Source organism: Schistocerca americana, chromosome 1, assembly GCF_021461395.2.
Source record: "Schistocerca americana isolate TAMUIC-IGC-003095 chromosome 1, iqSchAmer2.1, whole genome shotgun sequence".
NCBI lineage: Eukaryota > Metazoa > Arthropoda > Insecta > Orthoptera > Acrididae > Schistocerca > Schistocerca americana.
Window position 1 is genome coordinate 176,769,673 of NC_060119.1, and position 26,116 is coordinate 176,795,788.

Genomic DNA, 26,116 nt, shown 5'->3' on the forward strand with positions numbered 1-26,116 from the left:
TAATTAAGTCTCATCGTTTGTCTCACAAAGGAAAGGGCTTGTGTCGCAAATTTTTTCTGCTTTATAACGGTCCATATAGAATTCGCAGAATTATTCATGATAACACTGTTGAAGTAGAAACTCTTAAATCACGACGCTCCAAGGGAATACATCATATATCAAACGTTAAAATTTTTGTGGAATGACATACTTTCGAGAAACCAACAGTTTACGTAAACATGCAGAGAATACAAGGATACCGCGCTGTATCTTGGCGGCGGCACATACTCAAAGCAACAGTCAAGTCTGCGCGCCGCACAAGGCAGTCGTTGACCACAAACAATTACTTCCTACGTCACGCGCCTACAGCTGATCGAGCGCTCAGTGCGAATGCACTGACAGCCGTAAACAAATACACAGTTTAATTTCTCCGATTAAATTCAGTATAAAGCTATAGTGACTTGATGAATTATCTAATTAACATTCAGTATTTTTCAGGATACGGTTCTATAAAATATTTAAGAACTTCAGGTAAATTCTGTGTGTCTCCGACGTTAAGAGGTCTTGCTATCGAGAGAATTTCAGAAAGAATGTAATTTCGAAGAAGAAACTAATAAACTAAAAAAGGTAACTATTAATTGAGTTCATTTTTCAGGTAACATATTTCCACTTAGGTACGTACTTTAGACGTAATTTGCTGCTCGCGATTACGTGATTCATACTTTGTGCTAAATTTCATGTTCTATGAATTTACTTGTGAAGCGGCGTGCTTGCGTACATTTGCTGATTTTTGTCAATGTTTTATTAATGAACTGGGTTGTAACTTGTATATATTATGCATCGCTTGGCTGCACTGCTCTTTCGCTGATGTTATATTTTTTTATTATTTGCCTGCTGTGCTTCTTTATTTAAATTATAATTGTAACCTGATTAATTGTGCTGATGTGATTATGTAAGTAAGTTATAGTTTGTGATTTATCTGCTTGCGCCTTCATGTTTACTTATTAAGATTACATATGAACGTTTATTTGCTTATGCTGATATGATGCTAATGACCTGTTTGCTACTATGCGTATGGATTGCATATTTATACATTTCTGTTTGTTGTCATAACTACTCTTTAATTTGGTATATAGAAATGCTGATATAAGGTGTACAAACATAGAGTTTAGGTCACACTATGGTATTAATTATAGATTGTTCGCTTGGCAGAGCCTCGTTGTAAGAATTGTGCTGCATCCACTTGTTGACATTCTGTTCTCTACTGGTATATTTACTCGCTATTGCTTGTTTTGCTTACGCTCAGTGCCTTATATTTTTAAGATAAGAAAATGAACTGCTATAATTCGACGAACGACATTAGTACAAGAAACTTCATAGAAGTCACATGAGCTGTTTTATGGAAGCTGTATAAATTTATGCTAATAGGAAGGAAGCTAACGACATGACATACCATTACTAGGTTTAGATCATTAATAATTATTACACTGCATTCTTCGTGAGCAATTGAAATAGGAAGTGACACTTGACACAAGAAATACTCCACATGTTTGCTTCTGTTTGCCATAATTCTTGAAGTGGTGTACACACTGTGAAATACTATGACCATTCACACTCCGTAATCGTACTTAATTACTGAGAGTTATTCGAACTAAGTCTGTTAGAGGTCATGTACGCATTTCTTTTGTTTATAATTCATAATGAGTAGAAGATTTGGGTCAGACAGATTACCCAGAGGTTGTGTGTTGACAATGTGTCTTCAGATTGTATGGGATGATGAACTGAAGTTTGCACTAGGATTTTATCTGTACTTGTTCGAGGAGACTGACTAGAGGAAAGAGTTGTTATGGAAGTGAAATGATATTGGTAATAAGGTTTATATGTATCGACGTATTGAAGAGGTATTATTGAGATTATGTGAAGTTGATGATTATTGGAGTTTTGTGGACAAGAGGTAAGGTAAATGATATTGATGATAAGATTATATGTATCGACGTAAGAGGTATTATTGAAGTATTGAGATTATGTGATGCTGATGATTATTGGAGTTTTGGTGGATAAGAGGTTAAGTAAGTGAGGTGCATATTTTTTTTGTTGGTCTATATGGAACAAGGAGGATGAAGATAGCAGACTAGAACACTAAAGTAGAAGGAAGATTGTCTACACACACTTTGTTAAATCAATAAGCAGTACATATTTTTTTTTGGAGAGAGGAAGTAATTGCATATCTTGGCTCACTGGCAGTTGTTCAGCAACCGTATATTTTGAAGTGGCTTGGCAAACATTGGTCTTGACATGATGACTATGATGTTGACTTAACTATTATTGACTGTTATACATTGCTGCCACTACTACTTGATACACATGATGAACATGAAATTTTGACAGAATTGCATTTACACAGTTAACACTATTCAATTACACAGTAGTACTTAATGTGGATGAAAGATGAGTGGCCGGCCGCGGTGGTCTCGCGGTTCTAGGCGCGCAGTCCGGAACCGTGCGACTGCTGCGGTCGCAGGTTCGAATCCTGCCTCGGGCATGGATTTGTGTGATGTCCTTAGGTTAGTTAGGTTTAAGTAGTTCTAAGTTCTAGGGGACTGATGACCACAGCAGTTGAGTCCCATAGTGCTCAGAGCCATTTGAAAGACAAGTGAGTGTGTTTTCCTTTCCTAATCCTACCCACCTATCTCCTAAATATTATTTTATTTGTTTGTAGTGGCTTGCACTCACACCCATAAATATTATAGGTTTACTGGTATTTGAGTATTTGTAATAGTTAATATGACAATTATCTGACATCATTTGTGTGTTTGTTATGATTTGTATGTTTGGTGTAAAAGCATTTGTATGTGGATTCAAACTATTGTTCATGCCTGAACTGTCTGATTAGTGATAGTGAATATTATGGACTGTCACCTGCACTTTTTTAACATAATGGGTGCCACTTAGAAATGATTAATTTCTGCTGATGAACTGTGTGATTAGGATAGTGAATATTATGGACTGTTACTTGTACTTTTTCTACATGATTGGTGCCACTAGGACATGTTTAATTTCTGCTAATAAACTCTGATGAACAGTGTGATCAGTGATAGTGAATATTATGGACTGCTCTCTGGACCTACTCAACATTGCTGGGTGCCACTGATGGATTGCTTCTACTGAACTAATGTCACTTGTTGCTGTGTGTACCTGTTCAACATTGCTGGGTGCCAATGATGGACTGCTTCTACTGAAATGAAGTCACTTGTTGGTGTCTGCACCTGCTCAACATTGCTGGGTGCCACTGATGGACTGCTTCTACTGAAATAATGTCACTTGTTGGTGTCAGCACCTGTCAACATTACTGGGTGCCACTGATGAACTGCTTCTGCTGAGAAATGTGACTTGTTGCTGTGTGCACCTGTTCAACATTGCTGGGAGTCACTGATGGACTGCTTCTACTGAAAAGATATCACCTGTTGGTGTCTTTTTTGTATAAACTGATTTTTTGTGTATTATGTGAACTCTTATGTAAAGTCACATGTATGAAAGAATTTGTATCGCTTACTGTATTTCATATATTACGTTATTGAAAGTTGAGTGCAAAGCCAAAATTTTAACTAATTATGTGATATTTAGGTATTAATATTATCTTTTATTTTTGTCTGTATTTTTCTGGACGAATTTGGTGGTATTTTCACCACCAACGCTGGCAAAAATACCATCAAATTCTGGCCCGTGGAGGAGGGGCATATGAAAGGTGGCTACACTGAGCCACAGCGCCAGAGATTGCGCCAAAGAGTATTATTCAGCCGCCTCCACGGAGTGCTTGGGGAGAGCTCGTAGTAGTCAGTGCCTGTCGAGGACTCGTGGTAGTCAGTTCTTGGGGAGAGCTCGTAGTAGAGTGTTTGTTGAGATGTGCTAGTAGGCAATGCTTGCTGAGATGTGATATTGGAGAGTTCTGGTTGAGATGTGGTAGTAGCGTGTCGGTGTGGAGAGATTGTAATGTTTAGAGTGCTTTTCATCAATATAAATTAAGGTAACAAACTACTTTTCTTTTTTTTCTCATTATTTCAATGTCCTGAATAATGCGTCATTACAGGTTCAGTCAACAAAGCATCTGGCTTGTGTTCTTGTATTAGAGTGCAATTCTGCTTTCCTTACGCAATTATAGTATTTCTATTTATAGTTACTTCAGTATAAATGGTATTTAAAATTTCTTGTCTTGTTGAAGAAGAACCGTGCCAGATGTGTACGTTGAGTCACACTCCCACACACAGAACAACTACACTTGTGCTTTGGTTTAGTAGGTTTTATAGTTGCTGGGGACTTAATTAATTAACTGTGTTAACGAAAATTTTCTTTCATTGTTTGTTGTTATTCTATGCAGTCAGATTGCGTACAAATACTAGTCAGGGCCAACCGTTTACGAAACAGCGTAATTGGACATACAGCTACTAAAAATTTAAAAATTATTTTCAAACTATTTAATTAAGCCCCCATGCAATTGTTAATCATCTCACGTCGTTCAGCCTTTTCGGACCATAATCAGTGTTTAATTTTGCAAGAACGCTTTGAAGTAAAACCGTCCATCATACTTCGTAAAGTTTTAAGTACAGTATTTTGTCGTGTGTGCACAGCACCTTACCCCAAACGCAGCAACATGCGGTTTCCGACGACCAAAGAAAAAAAAAAATAGTGGTGAGTAGATTATTTTTCTTTAGCTGCTGTATTTGTGGATTTCAATTTGCTTTCGAGAACGTCAGAACACCGCACACAAAACATTATGTTGAGCATGAGTTATCTTACTTTTCTTTCAGGCAGATCTCATTTTGCATTCATGTGAGCAAACGGTATGTAGTCAGAATTTTCAGTTGTGCTAAGAAAGCAGATTAATTTACAGTGAACAGCATAGGTCATCTTACACAGTTACTTTCTTTCGAGTTGAGCAGTATTTCATTTTGTGGATATTTTAAGTCACACTGCACTTCATTTACGTAACTTCGATACCGTACTACAGTACTGAATGACAGTTAAATGGTTTTCACTGAGTACGCAATTAGCTTATTTCGCGAATTAATAAGGTTCATTTTCAGTATTTCAAATTCAGTATTTCACTTGGATTAAAGTTCTGTTTACGGCTCTGTTCACGAGCGCAATACAGGGCCAGTCAATAGTCAGTATTACTCAGCAGCTGAAAACGATGTCTGAAGGACTTCTGAAAAAGATTGTCCAGTATTTCATATATAGACAAATTACATACAAAGCTTACAACTGAACAACCATTCTGACGTGCCATGCTTGAATTCTAATTGCCAGAATAATATTCAGGAGAACAGATATGGAAATAGTTACTAAGCAATGATCACGTTGATTTCAGAAAAGAAAAAGGTGCCACAGAAGTAATCCTGACTACACGCACACTAATGGAAATAGAACTAATGGAAAGGATTTTCGAATCAAGCACTGCTGCAATATCATGTGCATTACTCGTCCTCTTACAGTTGATTTTTAGCCTGGGGGTATCACGACACAGGTCACTGTGGGATTTCAAGATTGACGAGTAAGCACTTTTAGTCCACACTATTGCTTCATCTGCAGTATTGTATTTCCTGGATTCTTCCTACGTTTTCTGTCGGGGAAGATATAGGACTCTTCGTAACCGATGGAAATTTACTAGGTTGGTTTCTTATAGACACAAATGTGAATCTTATCTGGGGGGGGGGGGGGATAAATGAAAATAATAAGTAATTAACGGGAGGATGTAAGAACTTTTAAGGTTGCCAGCAGCCGCCACTTATGGCAGGACAACATGTTACTTCTGTTCAGTGGGAAAGCATGAACTTACACTGTCTTAGAAGGCACAGAAGAGAGGATACCGAACAATTACAAATGGCTGCGTTTATAAGAGATTATGTTAGAATGTCTGTGGTTCCACTTACCACCAATCTAGCAAGTCTTCGATCAGGCAGCCATGCGAAATGGCCGATCTTCATTGGCTCATTAACATCAGTCACTACTAGCTTCTTCCCCAGATATTTTAGGCAGATGTGGAAATACAGGTACTCACGGTCGTCTGGACTGTTTTCTCTGCTGCGGACTGGCAGTGTCCGGAAAGGATCGGCTCAAACGGAGAAACTTTCAATCTGACTGTGTCTCATTGACTCCAGTTGACATTGTTGCTGCAGCAGTACCAACATACAAATGCTGTGTTTGCAACGCGTACCGTCCAACAATTTTTCTGGTTACTTGGGAGAAAGGAAGAAGAGGAAGAAGTAGTAGCAGTTTACTCGCACATGCTTACAATCATTCAGTCATGAATCACGTTTCACAGGTTTTGATTTCTTATGTGATAAACATTTTTAAGAAGTGGACTAATTTGGAAACCGCCATTATTCGGGGTGCGCTCGAATCCATCATGCTGTACTTCGTTCTGTCTGTCCGAGAACTTAGGCCCACACAGGTCCCACGGTATTCGAGCCCGACACCCGGTGCACAAGACACGTGTTTTGGGCTGATTTTCTTGCGATATTTTGCGAGTTGTATGGGTCGGGTGCGTCGGTTTCTTTCAAATAATTAACTGCATTTATAGGTACATGCATACTTAATATTGACCAACAATGATACTTTACACTTATGGCAATTTCATTTAATTCCAGAAAATGATTTTTGTTCTAATCTCCCTATCCCGATTTTTGTATTTTGGAGTAAAGGTACAGAATGAGTATATAAATACAGCTTTATTTTTTTAGAGGTGCACATTAAATTTAATTCTTTTTGGCTAAAAATATCGCGCTTGGAATTAATGACTTGGCTAACACATTCAAGTTCATTCACTGTAACATAAAATTAGGTCACCACTTGATTGCAAGATAATTTACACTACTTAAATTTAGGTCGACCATTCCCGTTGTATTACAATACCACAAGGAATCATCACCAGATGGACAATGGTGGTATGTGGTCGGTTATCATATCCTGATCTCCATTTATAGTTCTTACTTCTTTTCCCGTCGATGTAATACAAACCTCTGTGCTCGATTTATTCTTGAGAGATAGATACGATAAATCCAGATTTGCTGCTCTTCGTGATGAATTTCCGGTATTGAGTTGCACCACATGCGAAATAAGTAGGTGATTTAAGTTTTTCATATAATTCGCCTTTTATGGAACTTTTCCAACTGCCTCATAGAATATGACTGTCATGTTGTGATAACTGTTGCTGCCCACAACAGAATATACCTAGTGTGTCTGAAATACTGAGTCACATGAACACACAGCTGAATATTAAGCCTTATCGTTCCCAAGCTAATGAGGACAAATAATCAAATTTTCGTCTTATCAAGGGAAGATACAAATTTACTAAACAATCGTTGATCGCAGAATGTCCTGAGATAGGTCTGAATACCGTCTGACTAAGATGATTTTCTGGTGCCACCACTACGAACTTTATACGACAATTTTGACTCTTCTTGACCTAAATTAAATAAAAGTGAAAAGTATGTCACAATTGGTTGAAACTGTTACCTGCCTTTATGGTTTCAGTATAATTATCTTTAACTTATCGCTGGCATGTAGGGCAAAATTCCAGTTACACATTTCTACAGCTTTCAGTGATTTCTGTATAGGAAACTATGTAGAAGGGTACACCATTTGCCAATTACAGCTAGACAAAATCTAAAAGCTAATGTTCAAATTTTCCACTTTTGTTCGATCCAAGGTCACTTAGTTCTTAAATTCCATTTCCAGTCTAAAATTTGAGTTCTGAAAAAAGTCTTCTTGACGCCCCGACCTATATGTGGCTGCTTTGAAACCTTGTTTCACTTTCTTCTCAAAGAAAAGAAAGACTGGGATTTAAGAGCTCGTCTTGGTTAGGAATGGGAAAGAGAATCTGTTCTATACTTAGTAAAGGAATCATTCCGGTATATGCCTTGATCGATTTATTGAACCCTGAGAAGAAACATATGTCTGGACGGAGCTGCGAAGCCCCCTGCTTACGAACGGTAGTCCTCGCTGGGATCACTATTTTGCTGAGACAATCGCTGCGTCGCTCAAGTCTGTTGCACGGCAGCAGCTCCATGTGGAGGCTGCTAACTGGGATGCATTTCTTGCATTCGCCAGCTACATTCTGCAACGACATACAAAATTTGATAGCTGTCAAACCTGTTCTGTGACAGCCATCCTTCAGTAAGTATGTCTTTTTCGGACTGCATTGTCTCATGAAAACTACGGCAAAGTGTAACGGTGTTTAACTCTCTAATCGTGTAAGTCCAACTTCAGGATGAGTTTGTAATACTTATCTTCTCAGTGGAGATGATACTCTAATTCGACCGTAAAGCATGGTGGCCGAGCAACGAGTTGAAATTGTATTTGTTGCCAATGTTGGGTGGTACACCTTCCGAGAAATCTTAAGTACACGATGCTTGTAGATTCTGGAAAAAATTTAATTTTCACATCTGCCCAAAAATAATAGAATTATTTTTTAAAAAAACCTTGTGAGCAAATGAGTGTCTGATTCACTCTACACATGACTGGGGAATTGAGAATGACTTCCTTGCCGAATTTAGCCGGTTCAGTGAAGATCAGATTCAGAGCCTTGTCCAAATAGCAAAATAGTTTTAACACGTATTTCAAGAGCGAAGATAGTGGAGATGGCATTAAAGCAGAACATCAGATAAAAATCTAAGCAAATACATACGCATTGTTGTATGCAAATATAAACAAGGTATTGCCCCTTTCATAGTCAGTTTCAGTTGTTAAATGGTTCAAATGGCTCTGAGCTCTATGGGAATTAATATCTGAGTTCATCAGTCCCCTAGAACTCAGAACTACTTAGACCTAACTAACCTAAGGACATCACACGCATCCATGCCCGAGGCAGGATTCGAACCTGCGACCGTAGCGGTAGTTGTTAACACTGTGGGACCTTACAGCACATGATGAGTTACGTCTCCTTGAAGCATCACGGTCAGGTTTATCGATAGTGAGTTCGTAAATTCTCTGCCGCTGTAGACCGCTTTTGATTAAGTGTTGTTTGAATCGAGAGCGAATTGTGAAATGTAAAGCTAACAGTGACAAACAGCTGTCCCCTCATTTCAGCTTTGCTCGCAGTGTCTCCATTTTACTACATATTCGGAAGTGCATTAAGATTTGTTGATCGCAAAGCAAATGTCGGCTATCGGCTCTCAGTAGGACAATATGCACAGACAGTCCGTGATATGAGATGGTCTTGCCATACCATACGACTGCTCTACTTATTGTCCATGGAGTTGTCTACCATAGCAAGGTACATGCTTGTAATACTATCAGGGACAGCCTAAACAGAAGGCTCTCACACTTCATTTACATTTCTATTCGCTTTTACGTGCAAATTCTTGTTTCTAAACAAAGATTCGTACATACTCGTAAAAAGTTATCTTTGCAGTGATCAAAATAAATCCTACATGATCGTAGTAAAATATTCATAATTATCCAGTGTAGCGATTGTCATGACATTCTTCTTATTACATACTGCAAAGTACATGTGTAAATCAATGAAACCAAGATGAGATGAACGTGTGACTTGGTCTCATAGCAGTCTGGTTGTAGGCGCTGAACGAAGTTTCCAACGAACGTGGGCAAAATCTAAGGTAGATTCTTAAAAAAGTGGACAATAAAAATAGTAGGAACAGAAAACAGTTCCTTTTTCTCTTTATCTCGTCAGAGACCGCACCGTTAGTTTCATAGAAACCTTAGACTCTACAGAAATTTCAGAACGTGATCTTGTGCGGAAAGCAAACTGTAGTACACCTGAGGGAGAGCAATAGTTTTTCGTTAATACCTTAAGACCTACTCATTGTTTGCCACGTAAGTGATCTAACAGTGATCAAAGGCTGGCGTTAAGTCTTTCACTGGCCGCAAAAAAAATTACTTCTAAGAGACTATGCCAGATACACCTGTACGATTTGTAGCAAATGGTAGCTTAAGTCGAATTTTTTTTATGGATACACGTCAACACGTGCTCTCTGTTACAGTAGGACGTCTAGACGATACTCAGTTCCTTCCCATGTTTGTGTCAATATCTTCTCTATCACCACCTCTACACAATCTCGTGTTCGTGCTCAAAGACTTTGCACGTCAGTAGCTAGACTGAAAACTTCATCCTTAACGTAACCCTACAAAAGGGCAAGAGGGATTATGTCTGATGTATGAGGAGGCCATGATGTTGGCCAGTCTTTACCAATCCATGTGTCCGGAGAGGGTTCATTCACGAACTGGCGAACAAATTACCTCAGTGTGGCGGTGCACCATCTTGTTGAAACCTTACCGATTATTGAAATTCCCGTAACTGAGGTGTTACGTGAAGAGTAGAAGTGTAGCCATAAAAACTTAATGAAATCAGCTACTGTTTGCAACAAACCGCATATCTGCGTATAGTATAGCTCTTAGAAAGACATTACGTTCACCGTTTATGATAGGGTTGAATATTAACAATTTCTGGGTTTTACTATGCAGCCACACAGACGGAGAAGAGAGGCGGCCAACACTTACCGAAGACGCAGGCAGTGAGTGCCAAGGAGAGGAGGACGGTCCGCATCATGGTGGTGGTGGTGGTGGTGGTGGTGGTGGTGGTGGTGGTGGTGGTGGTGGTGGTGCTGCTGCTGCTGCTGCAGTGAGCTGCCGTCTGATGTTTAGCCCACTTTTATCGTCCCTCTCCGGCAGGAGGAGATGCCATGTCGTCGAAAGATCGTATATCAGGCTGATAAAGTAGTAATTAGCAGCACCCTCAAGAGATGTTATCAAATGATTGAGTCTACATTTGAACTACATTCTACACATTAACTTGCGAACTTCGGCGACTTCGAAAATTCTCAGACTTTAATTTCAGTAGTTTTGTTGATGTATAGCAACCAGCAACATGTCACAATGGTCAGTGACTTTTTTTTTTTTTAAAAAAAAAAGCCATCTGCCATCTAATGATCACGAAAGCTCACAATCATAGCAGGTCTCCGGAGTCAGCCGGCCGGGGTGGCCGAGCGGTTCTAGGCGCTACAGTCTGGAACCGTGCAACCGCTACGATCCCAGGTTCGAATCCTGCTTCGGGCATGGATGTGTGTGTTGTCCTTAGGTTAGTTATGTTTAAGCAGTTCTAAGTTCTAGTGGACTGATGACCTCAGAAGTTAAGTTCCATATTGCTCAGAGCCATTTGAATCTTTTTCTCCCGAGTCTGTTTTCAGTTTTAGAAAAAAGAAAAAAAAACAACAGGCCATCCGAGACACCAATTTTGTAACTCATCTTGAAAAGTTGGAAATGTCCCGCTGTGTTTTCGAATGTCTTTTCTCCTATACCAATTTTCTCGGTATTTTTTGACGTTCACGTAACCAGGTCAGCCGTAGCTCCTTGCATGGCCCCTATATACGGCTGCGATCACAGTGGCTCCAATATCGGTGGATTCCGCCGCCGCCGACCGACATCGGCCGGAGACGGCCGTTATTTCCAAATCAGTACGCCCTTACGTGTGTGGTCACACACTTGCCAATCCTATCTTCCGAACGTACAGACTTCGGACGACAGTCGGTGAAATTGAAATCAGTTTGTTATCTTCGGTCAAATCGACCGACGTTCTCGCACACGAAACATGCAGCGTGAGAAACGATACGTTTAGTCCAACAAAGAGTTTTTTGTGGCATCCTGAGGATGAAAATATCGTAACCGAGTTATAGTTCGGAATCTAAGGATTGAAATCGCAGGTTTATTCGAAACCTCAAATAGGTAAAACTTTAAGTAGAAATTTTAGGCATAGATTATAAACCTCAAAAAATAATTGGTTCAAGTGCAAAAGGTGGCGTATCTTATAAGCTTACAGGTACTGCACTGGATCTTTTTTTGTGGTAGGATGTCATTAGTTGTCTACAAATTATTATTATTACTGCTTAATAGCGTTTTATGCCAGTATGATTCTGTTTATATCAAGTGGTTTGCAAATGTGGTGTACAGTACGTTTTTCCATGTAAGTGCTTAACTCGAAGGTTTTCCGAGTATCTTACGCTACACTTTATGCTTGTCTTTCCGTCGTGTACTAAATGATAGTCGTTGAAGGTCAATTGACGCACGTCTGCACAACTTTAAATAAATACAGCAAAACTGTGTTAGTAGCTTGCTTTTCAAGGTCACCACGAATAAGCTCGACTATGTCACAGAACGTTTCCCCCGTCATCTAATATATTCGTAAAACTTTTCTGGTTATTTCGATAACTGAGGGTAGAGTGTATAGACAGGAAAGCTCATTCATAAGCATTCGGTGTCTAATAGCAGAAGCCGTTATGCAGCATTCGTATCCAGACATAGGCGTCGTGGTATCCACCCCACTCTAAGAGGTTAAAATGTAACCTATTTCATACATAGAGTAGATTCTAGCCTAACCTCTTAGACCATACAAACACGGTTAGGCTGAACGCCTTAGACACACTGTCCGGTGAGTGCAGCAAGGTAGAGGTTCGCTGCTTTTTTAGGGTGGAATTATATAGGGCCGACGTACTCCGCTGGTTTTAATGGAAGGCGCCGTAACGGCTGTACGATACGTGAATGCCATCCTTCGACCGACAGTGTAACCATTGAAAGGTGGCTACACTGAGCCACTGCGCCAGAGATTGCGCCAAAGAGTATTATTAAGCCGCCTCCACAGTGCTTGGAGAGAACTCGTAGAAGACAGTGCCTGTTAAGAGCTCGTGGTAGTCAGTGCCTGTCGAGGACTCGGGGTAGTCTGTGCTGAGATGTTGTAGCAGAGAGTGTTTGTTGAGATGTGCTAGTAGGCAGTGCTAGCCGAGATGTGATATTGGAGAGTTCTGGTCGAGATGTGATAGTAGAGAGCCGGTGTGAGATATAATGTAAGGATTAGAGCGATTTTCATCAATATAAATGAGGTAACTAACTCCGTTTCTTTTTATTTCAGTGTCCTAAATAATGCGTCATTACAGGTTCAGTCAACAAAGCATCTGGCGTGTGTTCTTGTATTAGAGTTTAATTCTGCTTTCCTTATGCAATTATAGTATTTCTAATTTTCTTTTATCACGTCAGTATAATTGGTATTTAAAAATTCTTGTCTTGTTGAAGAAGAACCGTGCCAGATGTACGTTGAGTCACACTCCCACATACAGAACAGTTATACTTGTGCTTTGGTTTAGTAGGTTTTATAGTTGCTGGGGACTTAATTAATTAACTGTGTTTATGAAATTTTCATTTCATTCTTTGTTGTTCTTTGCAGTCAGATTGCGTAATAATTCTAGTCAGGGCCAAGCGTTTACGAGACACAGCGTAATCGGCCATACAGCTACTAAAAACTAAAAGTATTTTCAATCATATTTAATTAAGCCCCCATGCACCATATCGGCAGAATACTGGCGAGGTATTCGTCTTCATGGACGACAATTAGCGCCCCCATCATGCACATCTTGTGAATCACTTCCTTCAGAAACTTTTTGGCAGATTAAAACTGTGTGCTGGACGGCGACTAATTCGGGACCTTTGCCTTTTGTGGGCTAGTGCTCTACCATCTGAGCTACCCGGACCGAGACTCGAACCCGCGACCTTTGCCTTTCGCGGCTGTACCATCTAAGCTACCCAAGCCCTCACAGCTTCACTTACGCCCGTACCTCGCACACTCGGCTGCAGAGTGAAAATCTCATTCTGGAAACATCCCCCAGGCTGTGACTAAGCCATATCTCGGCAATATCCTTTCTTCCAGGAGTGCTAGTTCTGCTAAGTTCGCAGGAGAAGTTTGGAAGGTAGGAGACGAGATACTGGCAGAAGTAAAGCTGTGAAGACGGGGCATGAGTCGTGCTTGGGTAGCTCAGATAGTAAAGCCGTGAAAGGCAAAGGTCACGAGTTCGAGTCTCGGTCCGGCACACAGTTTTAATCTGCCAGGAAGTTTCATATCAGCGCACACTCAGCTGCAGAGTGGAAACCGCATTCTGGATACTTCCTTCAGGGTAACATCATCACTCGACTAAAGCGGCCAGCATGTTCTCCAGACATGAACCCTATCCAACATGCCTGGGATAGATTGAAAAGGGCTGTTGATGAACGACGTGACCCACCAACCAATCTGAGGGATCTACATCGAATCGCCGTTGAGGAGTGGGGGCAATCTGGACCGACAGTGCCTTGATGAACATGTGGATAGTATGCCACGACGAATACAGGCATGCATCAATGCAAGAGGACGTGCCACTGGGCATTGTAGGTGCCGGTGTGTACAGCAGTCTGGACCACCACCTCTGAAGATCTCGTTGTATTGTGGTACAACATGCAATGTGTGGTTTTCATGAGCAATAAAGAGGGCAGAAATTATGTTTATGCTGATTTATTTTCCAATTTTCTGTACAGGTCCCGGAACTCTCGAAACCGAGGTGATGCAAAACTTTTTTTGAGGTGTGTGGTTACGTGTTAGCTTTACTTTCGTGTTTCTTCAATTTCTTATTTTATTACTTTCGAGAAAAGGCTCATTTCTTGCCTTTCCAGCACTGCACGAGGGAATCGTGTGTGGGAAGAACTAAAAGTGTTGTAAACGCATGCATCCGAAATAACCACACAGTCACTCTGTATCACATGCAGGTGGGAAGCGAGCTAATCAGGAAATTAAAACACAGAAGAACTAAAAGAAAAACACAGAGAAATGTGTGTGGCTGCCCACTTACAGAAATCTAGGGTGAGCAGCCACCCTTTGATACATTAAGAACAGCTCCCTAAAACTTGTTAAAAACGTTGAAAAATTCACAAAACTTTAAAACCCTAACCACATACGTTTTATCATTAACATAAAATAGAGTGCAGTTTTGCCGGCAAATCCTCCGCAGTCCGCTGTCGGCAAATAAAATGCAGTCCAATAAAATGTGGCGCACCGTGATGCGCACGCCACAAGCACCACACATTGGAGGGTCCTTTCGCCGGAGTAAGAATCCATGTGTCATAGGTCTGTGGCCTACGCGAAGACGAGTAAGGAAGACCTCGTCCCGCTGACATAGATGGAAAGAAGTACTCCACGGCCCGAGTTGTGGGCAGCATGACACGGAGCTTGTTATCGGTCACTTCCAGCCACTCGTCTTCCCACCGAACCATGACTTTGTACCTCAACAGCGACGTGATAGCAATCAGAGGATAGGACACCGAATTAGCAGAAGATCACGACACGCCTGTTTGGCTGCTCTATCCGCCCTTTCAGTCCTCGCAATTCCAATGTGTCCATGAACCCAACAGAAAGACATCACCTTCCCCAGTCGTTGTAGTTATAGGAGAGCATCCTGGATATTTTGGTTGGTTGGTTGGTTGGTTGGTTTGTTTAAAAGGGGGAGGGGGACCAAACTGCCAGGTCATTGGTCCCTCGTTCCGATTAGAATAATTCCATAAGGGTGGGAGTAAAATAATCGAGACATACAAAAAACAGCTGGAAGAGAGGAGAAAACAACAAGAATAACACAAAGGTGACAAATACAAAAATCGACAAAATCGGACAAGAGTACCACAGAGCGACGCAAGAAACATGTAGAAGAAATCAAAACAAGAGAGCAGATTACCATGGCTGGCTGACCATGAGAATAAAAAGGAGAAGCCAGCCAGTCTGCAATACATTAGAACCTCCACTCAAAGCACTAGGGTGGAGGACACAGAGGGCAAAGGACACGCACTAAAACTTATATCAAATGATAAAACAAACCCTCACGAATAAAACTTAAAACTAAAGCTGCTGTTGAGGCATTGTCGTCAAACACTGAAGGCAGGTTGCTGGGAAAGTTAAAAGTCTGCTGCAGAGCGGCTGAAAGTGGGCAGTCCAGCAAGAGGTGGACGACTGTCATTTGTGAGCCACCATCGATACCGAGGTCGGTCGTCACGACGGAGGAGGTAACCATGCGTTAGCCGCGTATGGCCAATGTGGAGCCGGCAGAGGACAACTGATTCCCTGCGAGAGGACCGCATGGAAGACATCCACACATTTATAGTCTCCTTAATGACGCGCAGTTTGTTATGTGTACTGTTATGCCAATCCGTCTCCCAAAGCCGAAAAACCCTGCAACGTAAGATAGAACGCAGGTCAGTTTCGGAGATGCCCATCTCCAGAAGCTGTTTCCTCATAGCCTGTTTGGCCAGCCTGTCGGCAAGTTCGTTGCCTGGGATTCCGACGTGTTCTGGGGTCCACACAAACACCACCTAATGACAGGACCGTTCCAGGGCAAAGATGGACTCCTGAATGGACACTACCAACGGATGGCGAGGGTAGCACTAGTCGATAGCTTGTAGGCTGCTCAAGGAGTCAGTACACAGGATAAATGACTCGCCATATCTTGTGCTCATAAGCACAAGATATGGTCGCCAGCTCTGCAGTGAAAACACTGCAGCCATCTGGCAAGGAGTGCCGTTCAATATGTCCTCAAAGAACATACGCAAAGCTTACGTGACTATCAGCCATCGAGCCGTCGGTGTAAACCACTTCATGGCTCCAGTACATGTCGAGAATCGAGAAGAAGTGATAGCCAAACAGCCGCAGTGTTAACGGAGACCTTAGAGCCACGCGAAAGGTCCAGAAGAATCTGCGGCCTAGGTGTACACCATGGAGGTATACGTGAATGGACCTCTATTTAACAGGAAGGACTACAGTTCAGACAGAAGGGACCGAACGCGAACCGCAGTCGCGAGCCCTCACCTGAGCCGCCGATGCGGGAGATGAACCGCCGTGGTTGGGAAAAGGAGATGGTAATTCGCGTGCGCAGAAGAACTACGAACGTGTGCAACGTAACTGGCGAGCAGATGTGCACGCCTAACCTTCAATGAAGGGACTCCGTCCGACACCAGAATACTGGTCACCGGACTCGTTCTAAAAGCTCCTGTCGCTAGGCGAATGCCACAGTGTTCACTGGGTACACTAAGTCAATTGGGCATCGAAAACCAGGCCTAAGAATCGATATGCCTCTATTATGGGGACTAGATCGTCATTAACGTAGAGTTCTGGATCAACGGTACAACGCCGACAGACGTGCATAACACACGACTTTGCGTGTGAAAACTGGAAGCTGTGGGCTAGAGTCCATGACTACGCCTTGTGGATGGCTCCCTGTAGGCACCACTCAGCAACACCAGTGCTGGAGGAGCAGTACGAAATGTGGAAGTATTCTGCCCGACAGAGAATGTGAGACGGACGGCTGGACAGCTGCTGCTAGACAATGGTCACTAAAAATAGGGAAACACTCAATACAGAGCACTGTGGAACCCCCTTCTCCTGGATATTTGGGGGGGGGGGGGAGGGGGGAACTACGAGAAGCACCAACTTGGACACAGAAAGTACGGAACAATAAGAAATTTTGGATAAAAATCGGGAGTGGGCCACGGAGACCCCACTCATATAATGTGGCAAGTATTTATGTGGCCATGTCGTGCTGTAAATCTTTTGTAAATAAAAAAGACGGGACTCAGGTGTTGGCGTCTGGAAAAGGCTGTTTGGATGGCAGATTCGAGGGAAACTAGATTATCAGTTCTAGAGCGACCCTAGTGGAAACTGCCTTGGCATGGATCCAGTAGGCCACGTGACTCCAGGACCCAACACAATCGCCGAATTGCCGTATGTTCTAGCAGCTCACTAAGAATGTTGGAGAGGCTGATGGGCAGATAGCTATCCACATCAAGCGGTTATTTGCCGGGTTTGAGCACTGGAATGATGGTGCTGATTCGCCATTGCGATGAAATGTCGCCATCCCACCAGATCTGGTTGTAGATGACGAGGTGATGTCGCTTGTAGTCGGACGAGAGTGTTTGATCATCTGAGTGTGGATATGATCTGGCCCAGGAGCTGTTTCAGGGCAATGTGTAAGGACGTTGAGGAGCTCCCACTCAATAAATGGAGAATTACAGGGTTCACTGTGACGTTCAGTGAACGAGAGGGCTTTCCTTTCCATCCATCGTTTCAGGGTGAGAAATACTGGGGGATAATTCTCTGACACAGGTGGTGGCATAAACCGCAGCAATTATACTGGAAGAGGACATTATCGTGAGGATAGGAAAGCATGAAGCATGCGAGGAGGCAGGTTTTGCCTGAGGTCACCTGCTACCACTGATTGAGTATTTGTATCCATTCTTATAGTGGATGAGGCATCTGTGAGATCCAGGTCCTCAGGGGACGCTAAGATCTCTGATTCGTTCTCAGGTGCAGAATTGGTAGGGAGTAGTGGTGTTGGGGCATCAGAGAGTCCTTTTCTTAGCAGACTTCTTTGTTTGCTTGCCCTCTCTCTTCTCTTTAGAGGCTTGCTGGGAAGACTTCTCCAAAGTAGCTTCAGGCACGGAGGAAGACCGTGAAGCTCTTCATCCAGCAGCTTTTGGCTTCTTTAGCCACTGGCGAGTGTCTGCTGTGGTATTAGTGGAGATCTTGGGAGAGTATGTCCCAAGGGAACCCCTCTGCACGAGAGGAGTCGGAGGAGGCGATTGCTTCTCCAGCTGGGGGGAGGGTATCAATGTCCCCTGCATGTGTGGAGGCCTTTCTCTCGACGTAGGTGCTCTGCGAGCAATGGAAGGTGGTTTTCCCCTACCATCAAGGAGGCAGATGTATTCTGGAGGCTCAGAGGGCCCACTGTTCATGGCACAGAGTGTGGTACGACTGGTACTTGTGACAGTGATGGTAATGTAGCTGCAACATATGTGGAAGTCAACCGACTGGGATGTAATCATTGAGATTTACGTTTAGCTTCTTGGTAAGTCAACTGGTCCAGTGTCTTGTACTCCATGATTTTCCGCTCCTTTTGGAGTTCTGTGCAATCTGGCAAACAGAGAAAGTGCTGCTCTCCGCCATTGATACAAGTGGGAGGAGGCGCACATGGAGTATCTGGATGCCATCGATGTCCGCACTCTCAACCTCTGCTGGAAGTGTAGCAGGAAGACATGAGCCCAAATTTCCAGCGCTTAAATCACCGCATAGGGGGACGGACGTATGGGTTAACGTTACAGCGGTAAACCATCACCTTAACCTTTTAAGGCAATGGATCACCCCCAAAGGCTAAGATGAAGGCATCGATAGCAACCCTGTTGTCTTTGGGTCCCCTGTAAAAGCACCGGACGAAATGAACGCCCCGCCATTCTAGATTGGCACGGAGCTCGTCGTCACACTGCAGGAGGAGGTTGCACTGGAAAATAATCCCCTGGACTATGTTGAGGCTTTTGGAAATTTGTGGTAAGTTCTCATGGGACCAAACTGCTGAGGTCATTGGTCCCTAAACTTACACACTACTTAATCTAACTTACACGAAGGACATCATACACACCCATGCCCGAGGGAGGACTCGAACCTCTGACAGGGGAAGCCGCGCAAATCGTGAGAAGATGCCTCAGACCGCGCGGTTACCCAGTGTGGCTGAGGCTTTTATGGGGAGTGACGAAAACAGGAATATCACCCAGCCTGCCACAAGCAAGTAAGACCCGGAATTGGGCTAGGGATGCTGTCTGAATCAAGAGTGCACCGTTTATCTTGGATAGCACTGTCACTTCCCCAAACTTATCCTCATGCTGTTAAAAAAAACTGAGGCTTCATAGGTAGGTAGAAAGGAGTCCGCATCTATTGTGCTACCGACTAAACACCGAGGCTAGTATGGCTCTCTTCTTTCTGTAGCCCTACGTTCCTCCCATGGTGTAGCAAGGGAGGGAAAGGATTTAGGGTCATATCTGTCAGCATCGTACTCGATCTTGCCCTTTTTAGAGATGCTGGCGTCGACCCGTCACCAGCGAGAGATGACTTAGTCCACTTCATTGTGCGTCATCCACCCTGATGCCACCCACTCCGATCAGGGGCTCTCCCTACAGGCGCCACCCAGCCACAGCAAAGGCCACCTGGCATGATGGCCATTGCCAGGAGTCCTGATGCCCCAAAAAGACAGGCATCCACTCTTTGGTATATGTGGGGAGTGTTCACAGCTCAGGCATCAGCAGTGCAATCCCTGTGTTTTCAGGGTACTACCACTAAATAGGTACATGACAGCCCCACCACAACGAACTGACTACCATGCTGCATATTGGGCGCAGAGAAATCCAATCTTGTCATGGGGGCGAAAGAGGACAGGAGACAACGGAAGATGATGATATATCCCAGAAAGTGTCCAAATGGTTAAATTGCAGGTGGAGATGCAAAGCCATGACAAGAGGTTCAGGAGATCTAATCTAAGGGCACTATGGATAACTCATGCACCATGTAAGACGTCCTTCCCAATATGGCCAGGACTTCTGTAGAAATTGGAAAGTGTCAGGTCAAACCATAAAATGAGACTTGAATTTATTGGACCGAAAAGTGAGAGACTTTTTATGAGCACGCATATTCAAATACAGAGATATCTAAATAGGCAAAATACGGCGCAGCGGTCGGCAATGCCTATATAAGACAAACATTGTTTGCGCAGTTGTCAGATCGGTTGCTGCTGCTACAATGACATGTTATCAAGATTTAAGCGAGTTTGAACGTAGTCTTATAGTCTGCGCACGAGCGATGCTATACAGAATTTCCGAGATAGCGTGAAGTGGGAATTTCCCGTACGACCATTTCACGAGTGTACCGTGAATATCAGGAATCCGGTAAAACATGAACTCTCCAACATTGCTGTGCCCGGAAAGACATCCTGCAAGAACGGGGCCGACGACCGCGGAAGATAATCGTTCAAGGTGACAGAAGTGCAACCATTCCGCAAATTGCTTCAGATTTCATTGCTGGGCCATCAACAAGTGTCAACGTGTGAACCACTCAACGAAACAACATGGATATGGGCTTTCAGAGCCGATGGCCCTCTCGTGTACGCTTGATGATTGCACGACACAAGGTTTTATGCCTCGCCTGGGCCTGTCAACACCGACATTGTACTGTTGATGACTGGGAACATGTTGCCTGGTCGGATGTGTCTTTTCAAATTGTATCGTGATGGTGGACAAGTACGGATATGGAGACTACCTCATGAATCCATGAACCCTGCATGTCAGCAATGGACTGTTCAAGCTGGTGGACGCTCTGTAATGGCGTAGGGCGTGTGCAGTTGGAGTAATATGGGACTTCTGTATGTCTAGATATGACTGACGGGTGACGCATACGTAAGCCTCCTGTCTGATCATCTGCATCCATTCATGTCCATTGTGCATTACGACGGACTTTAGCGATTTCATCAGGACAATGCGACACCCCAGAATTTCTACAGAGTGGCTCCAGAACACTCCTCGGTGTTTAAATACTTCCGCTGGCCACCAAACTCTCCTGACATGAACATTACTGAGGATATCTGGTATACCTTGCAATGTGCTGTTCAGAAGATATCTCCACCCCCTCGTACTCTTACGGGTTTATGGACAGCTCTGCACCGGCCGGAGTGGCCGTGCGGTTCTAGGCGCTACGGTCGCAGGTTCGAATCCTGCCTCGGGCATGGATGTGTGTGATGTCCTTAGGTTAGTTAGGTTTAATTAGTTCTAAGTTCTAGGCGACTGATGACCTCAGAAGTCGCATAGTGCTCAGAGCCATTTGAACCATTTTTGACAGCCCTGCAGGGTTCATGGTGTCAGTGCCCACCAACACTACTTCAGACATTAGTCTAGTCCATGCCAAGTCGTGTTATGGCACTTCTGCGTGCTCGCGAGGGCGCAACACGATATTAGGCAGGTGTACCAGCTGCTGTAGCATTTCAGTGTATTTAGTTCGGGGCGCGCGCGCGTGTGCGTGTGCGTGTACGAGATTGTAGCAATCAGTTTTGCCAAGAATATCTTCTTGTATTAAAACTGCTTTAACAATAACTCCGTAATATTAAATGTTGTCTATTCTCTGTAGCCCAATACATCTGTGTAACCCAAGTTATGCGTTTACGGTGCGACCGTCAGTTGTCACACGATAGCTGCCTATGGAGCTGAAAACCATTAACCATTAAAATTATGGCAGATATTCAAGGAAGTTCATCATCATCATCATCATCATCATCATATCATCATCATCACCACCATCATCATCATCATCACATCACCACCACCACCACCACCACCACATTATTTTCTAAGCGTGGGCTAGGAAGAGGTTTACTTAAGTAAAGATTTTGATTGTCTGCAGAAAGAAACAGAACATTGTTTTCAGTGATTAAAGTTTTATGCTGATGTTCCATTTCAGTATGGAATTAGTTATAATTTCTCTATTCTATGATCAGTATTTATTATTACAATAATCTCATTATAAAAAAGAAAGTCAAACAGCATGTATTTTACACAACAAGCAAAGCTCTACTTGAGAACAATGAAAGTCAACTGTGTGATAAAATTTCGAGAAAACTGGTGAAAATCCATACTTTACTGCTACTTATATTTCGATGCAGAGTCTCTTAAGCATTTTCAAACGTAAACGTAAAAAACAGAGCTGTTCTAAGCCGGCGTCATCGTACGTGCGGCGTGCTCGTACAGGCGTTACTTGACCACAGGTGAGGTCTGTGGACTGTTCTAGACGCCCTGAATGCTGTAGGCTCGCCACTTCATTATTTTATCGTGGAAAGTATGATGTATCATCTGCTCTCAGTCTCAAAAGACTGTTACCAAAGAGCGTCGTCAGTTTAATCCTCAAAAAAAGACAGTACGTAACTGTACATTTGCTACCGGATGGCCGTCATAAATGTGTAAATTTTTGTTAGGGTCAGTCCCATCCACAGTAGCTACTGGTATGTCAACAATGCCTGAACGGTAGGATCTGAATACCGCCGCCGGCGTATGTCAAGCAGTAACTGGATAGGAATAATGAGTCCGTCTCGCCTCCCGTATGCCAAACAGGCGTGCTTTTCTCAGGATCCGTACTGTAGAGGAACGTCATAACAGGTGGGCGGCACTAAGATTCTAATTTCGATGTACCATCTTCACGACTTTGCCTCATCTAGGCATCGGAGCAACAGCTTCAAATAGTGAGCAGTTGTGAGGAATTACTTAGGATGTGCGATTTCAAGTTCTCGGCAGTAACTTTCCAGCAGTAACCACACGACACGGTGCAACTGTAAGTTGCCCGCAAGCACTGCGTGCCCCTGTGTTATGAATCAAGAGCGACTTCATACGAAGGCGCAGTGGAAATGTGACACACGCCAGGCAGGTTATTGTCATCCGGACTCTCCTTCAGACGATTCGGCCGCGTCACACATTCGTAGTTAACGACGTAATAGCCTTCAGGTACTCGTTGTTTCTCGTGTCGCTGGTGCCTGTAAAATACATCACATTCATGTAGTCTTAGACACTGTACACAGGATGTCATAGACAAGGAGCCAAATTCTGAAACACTATACCGTAATTGGATATTTTTGGTGCCGAGAGTTTGGCTTTCTAGTGGCAGGAACAGACATGCAGCAACTTCTGATGCAGTAACCGCACCTTAAATATTACCTGCGAGATACAAGTAGTGCTACAGAGGACAGGAAGCTTTTATAATATCTATATCAATAAGCATGATTAAGCGATACAACTGAACGAAGGAAGCTTGAGAGAAACGTAACAACATTGTTTCCAAGGTGTGGGTGTTTTTTTGGCATGACTCAGACCTGTAATAAAATCACTTTTGACTTAAGGTATAAAGCAACAGGTGTGTTTGGTAGTTCTGCTCTATTAATTGTAGGCTCTTCCGATCTGTAATCACAAGCCATTAATACTAACTTCTGCAGCTTATTCGGATCGACTGTCAAGTGATCTTGTCAATCAAATTTACAGTTCAGGAAGCCTTAGTATGACAAGTTGCCTAATAACCTATCCCTTTTGCAGGGAAGATGCCGTAAGGCTGATTAACACGTGATTAAGCATTATGTCTTTGGAAGGTAAAGATATAAATATAGATTTTAAGAGATACAGAAACAGAGTTCAGTGTTGGACGTTCTACCGATGTTGAGGTCATTAGAGACAGCTTCTGTTGCAAAGAATGGCGAAGGAATCCTGTCATGTATTTTGCGTGGTGGCACTACTGAATTCTCCATCACGTGGCTTCCCATCACACTTCTACGAAAAGCGACTCCTATCCATCCGCTAATAAACCACCTGGCACGATTACAGTTAGGAGAGCGAATGAAAAATAGGCATGGCATTTCGCAGTGGAAATAATTTGCTACTGGGAATATTTTTCCAGTAATGATACACTATGATATTTAAGGAGCGTACGGAACATCAGACCAGCTTTATGACTCACTTGAAGAGTATCTGTCAAACAGTATACAGAGTGTCATTCTTAAGACAAAGATATCTTCAGATGTAAAAGTAACTTCTGGCGTACTCCAAAGGAGTGCTATAGGGCCATTACTTTTCGCAACATATACGAGCGATATGGTGAATAACGTGAAGTTCCATTTGACTTTTCGATGAAGATGCTGTTGTATAAAGAGAAGTAGCAACGCTAGAAAATTTTAGGAGAATGCAGGAAGACCTACAGCGGGACGACGCTTAATGCACGGGTCCACCAGTTGAACAAATGCTACCTGTTGCAGATACGCAGACAGACATGCGCGTTATTTTAGTATCACACGATTTCAGAACAATCACTGGGGCCACTTACATCCCTAAATTATGTAGTAGGATATGGATACGAAGCAGTTTCAAGTGGAAAGATCACAAAATTAATCGCAGGTAAGGCATACGCCAGACAGATCTATTGAAAGAATCCACAATACGTCTCCATGCGCGAAGGACGTAATATACAAAATTCTTTTTTGATAAAAACTAGAATATTGCTGGTCATTGTGGGATTCATACCAGTTAGGATTGACAGAAGAAACAGGCAAGACCCAAAGAAACATGGCGCTTTTCTTCCTAGGGTCATTTAGTAAGCGTGAAAGCATCATTGAAATGCTCATCCAACTCTAGCGGCAGTCACTACAAGAGGCGTTGTGGTGCCGGGTGTGGTTGCTGATAAAACCCAGAGTGGATGTTCCTGCAAGAGTTAAATGAATTATTGCTTCCTCCTAAGTGTACCTCGCGGAAAGACCATAAAGGTAAAATTGGAGAGGTTACAGTTTACACGGAGGATTAATAACAAGCTTTATTCCTGTTGAACATCCGACACTGGAATAGGAAATGGGGGTGATGGGAATGACAATGGTACACAGCGTACCCTCCGACACACAATGAAGTGGATTGAGGAGTATGTATGTAAATACACGAAATTTCGTAAAGGATAACACACGAAACGTATGTCACGAGTTAGTGACGCAAGGTAAGTTAAACTCAGGTGAAACTGAAACCTGCTGCTGCTTATAACTCACGAGGCTTTGACTGTCGGCAGCATGCTACTGCTGCTCTGTACTGGACAATGCGCCTCCGTACAGGTAACACCATGATCTGTCGGCAGCAACAGTTTATATATATAGTTCTCTGCAAACTCTCGAGATATTTTTTTTATTATTTTTGTAAAGTAGCGATCTAATGTTACCAATTTCCCCATTTTCACATTACGACACAGATATAACTCATCTTTGCCCAACAAAATTTTAGTTGTGCCACGGGTTGATTGTGTCTGGCGTACGGTAATTCTGCGACTGTCTTCATCAGACACCTGCGGATTCAAGAAGCAATGAACTGTGGACTTCGAGTCAAGAAGCCAGGTGAGCAGTGACTCGTAGACATAAATTCGATGTCTTGACGGGAAGCTCTTATTACAGTTCTATCACGAAATGGGCGACGTGTACCGGAAGGTTGTGTGGTCTTAGGAGCTGGAATGCTTGCAGCGGCTAAGAATAAGATCCGTTTTAGTAACGTACTATTCCTGAGGAGAATTTCCAACCACGATGCTACTGTAACGAATATGGTTAACATTTGGGGAACAATTCGTGGAGAGAATTACGACAGTACCAATAGAATGACGATGGATAGTAAACGCAAAAACATATGAAGAAAGCGGAAGGTTTTTTTTTTTTTTTTTTTGTCAGATCAGATAGTAGATACCACCCTCCGGAAGAAATCTACATTTAGCACTATTTATCGATAATGCGCAATGTGATGCATCCATCGTGCAGCCGCCATCTTACGAAATAAGAAATGCTAACTTTCTGAAGAAGTCGCACGGGTGAGCTTCCGGAAATCTGGACCATATATGTCAGAGCGGTACTGACAAGAAGTGAGGCTCAAATTCAGATCCATTAAATTGACATATAAAAAGTAGGCGAACTTTCAGAAAACT

The 26,116-nt window shown here is 42.9% G+C and overlaps 1 protein-coding gene across 1 annotated transcript in view; it reads right to left on the reverse strand.

The window, feature by feature from the left end:
- LOC124613909 (trypsin-1-like) overlaps positions 1–26,116 on the reverse strand; it is a 90,400-nt gene that overhangs the window by 64,077 nt on the left and 207 nt on the right. Inside the window, exon 2 of the mRNA XM_047142693.1 lies at positions 23,048–23,162. Within this exon, the coding sequence (XP_046998649.1) occupies positions 23,048–23,162 (115 nt within the window). The remainder of the gene's footprint in view (positions 1–23,047; positions 23,163–26,116) is intronic.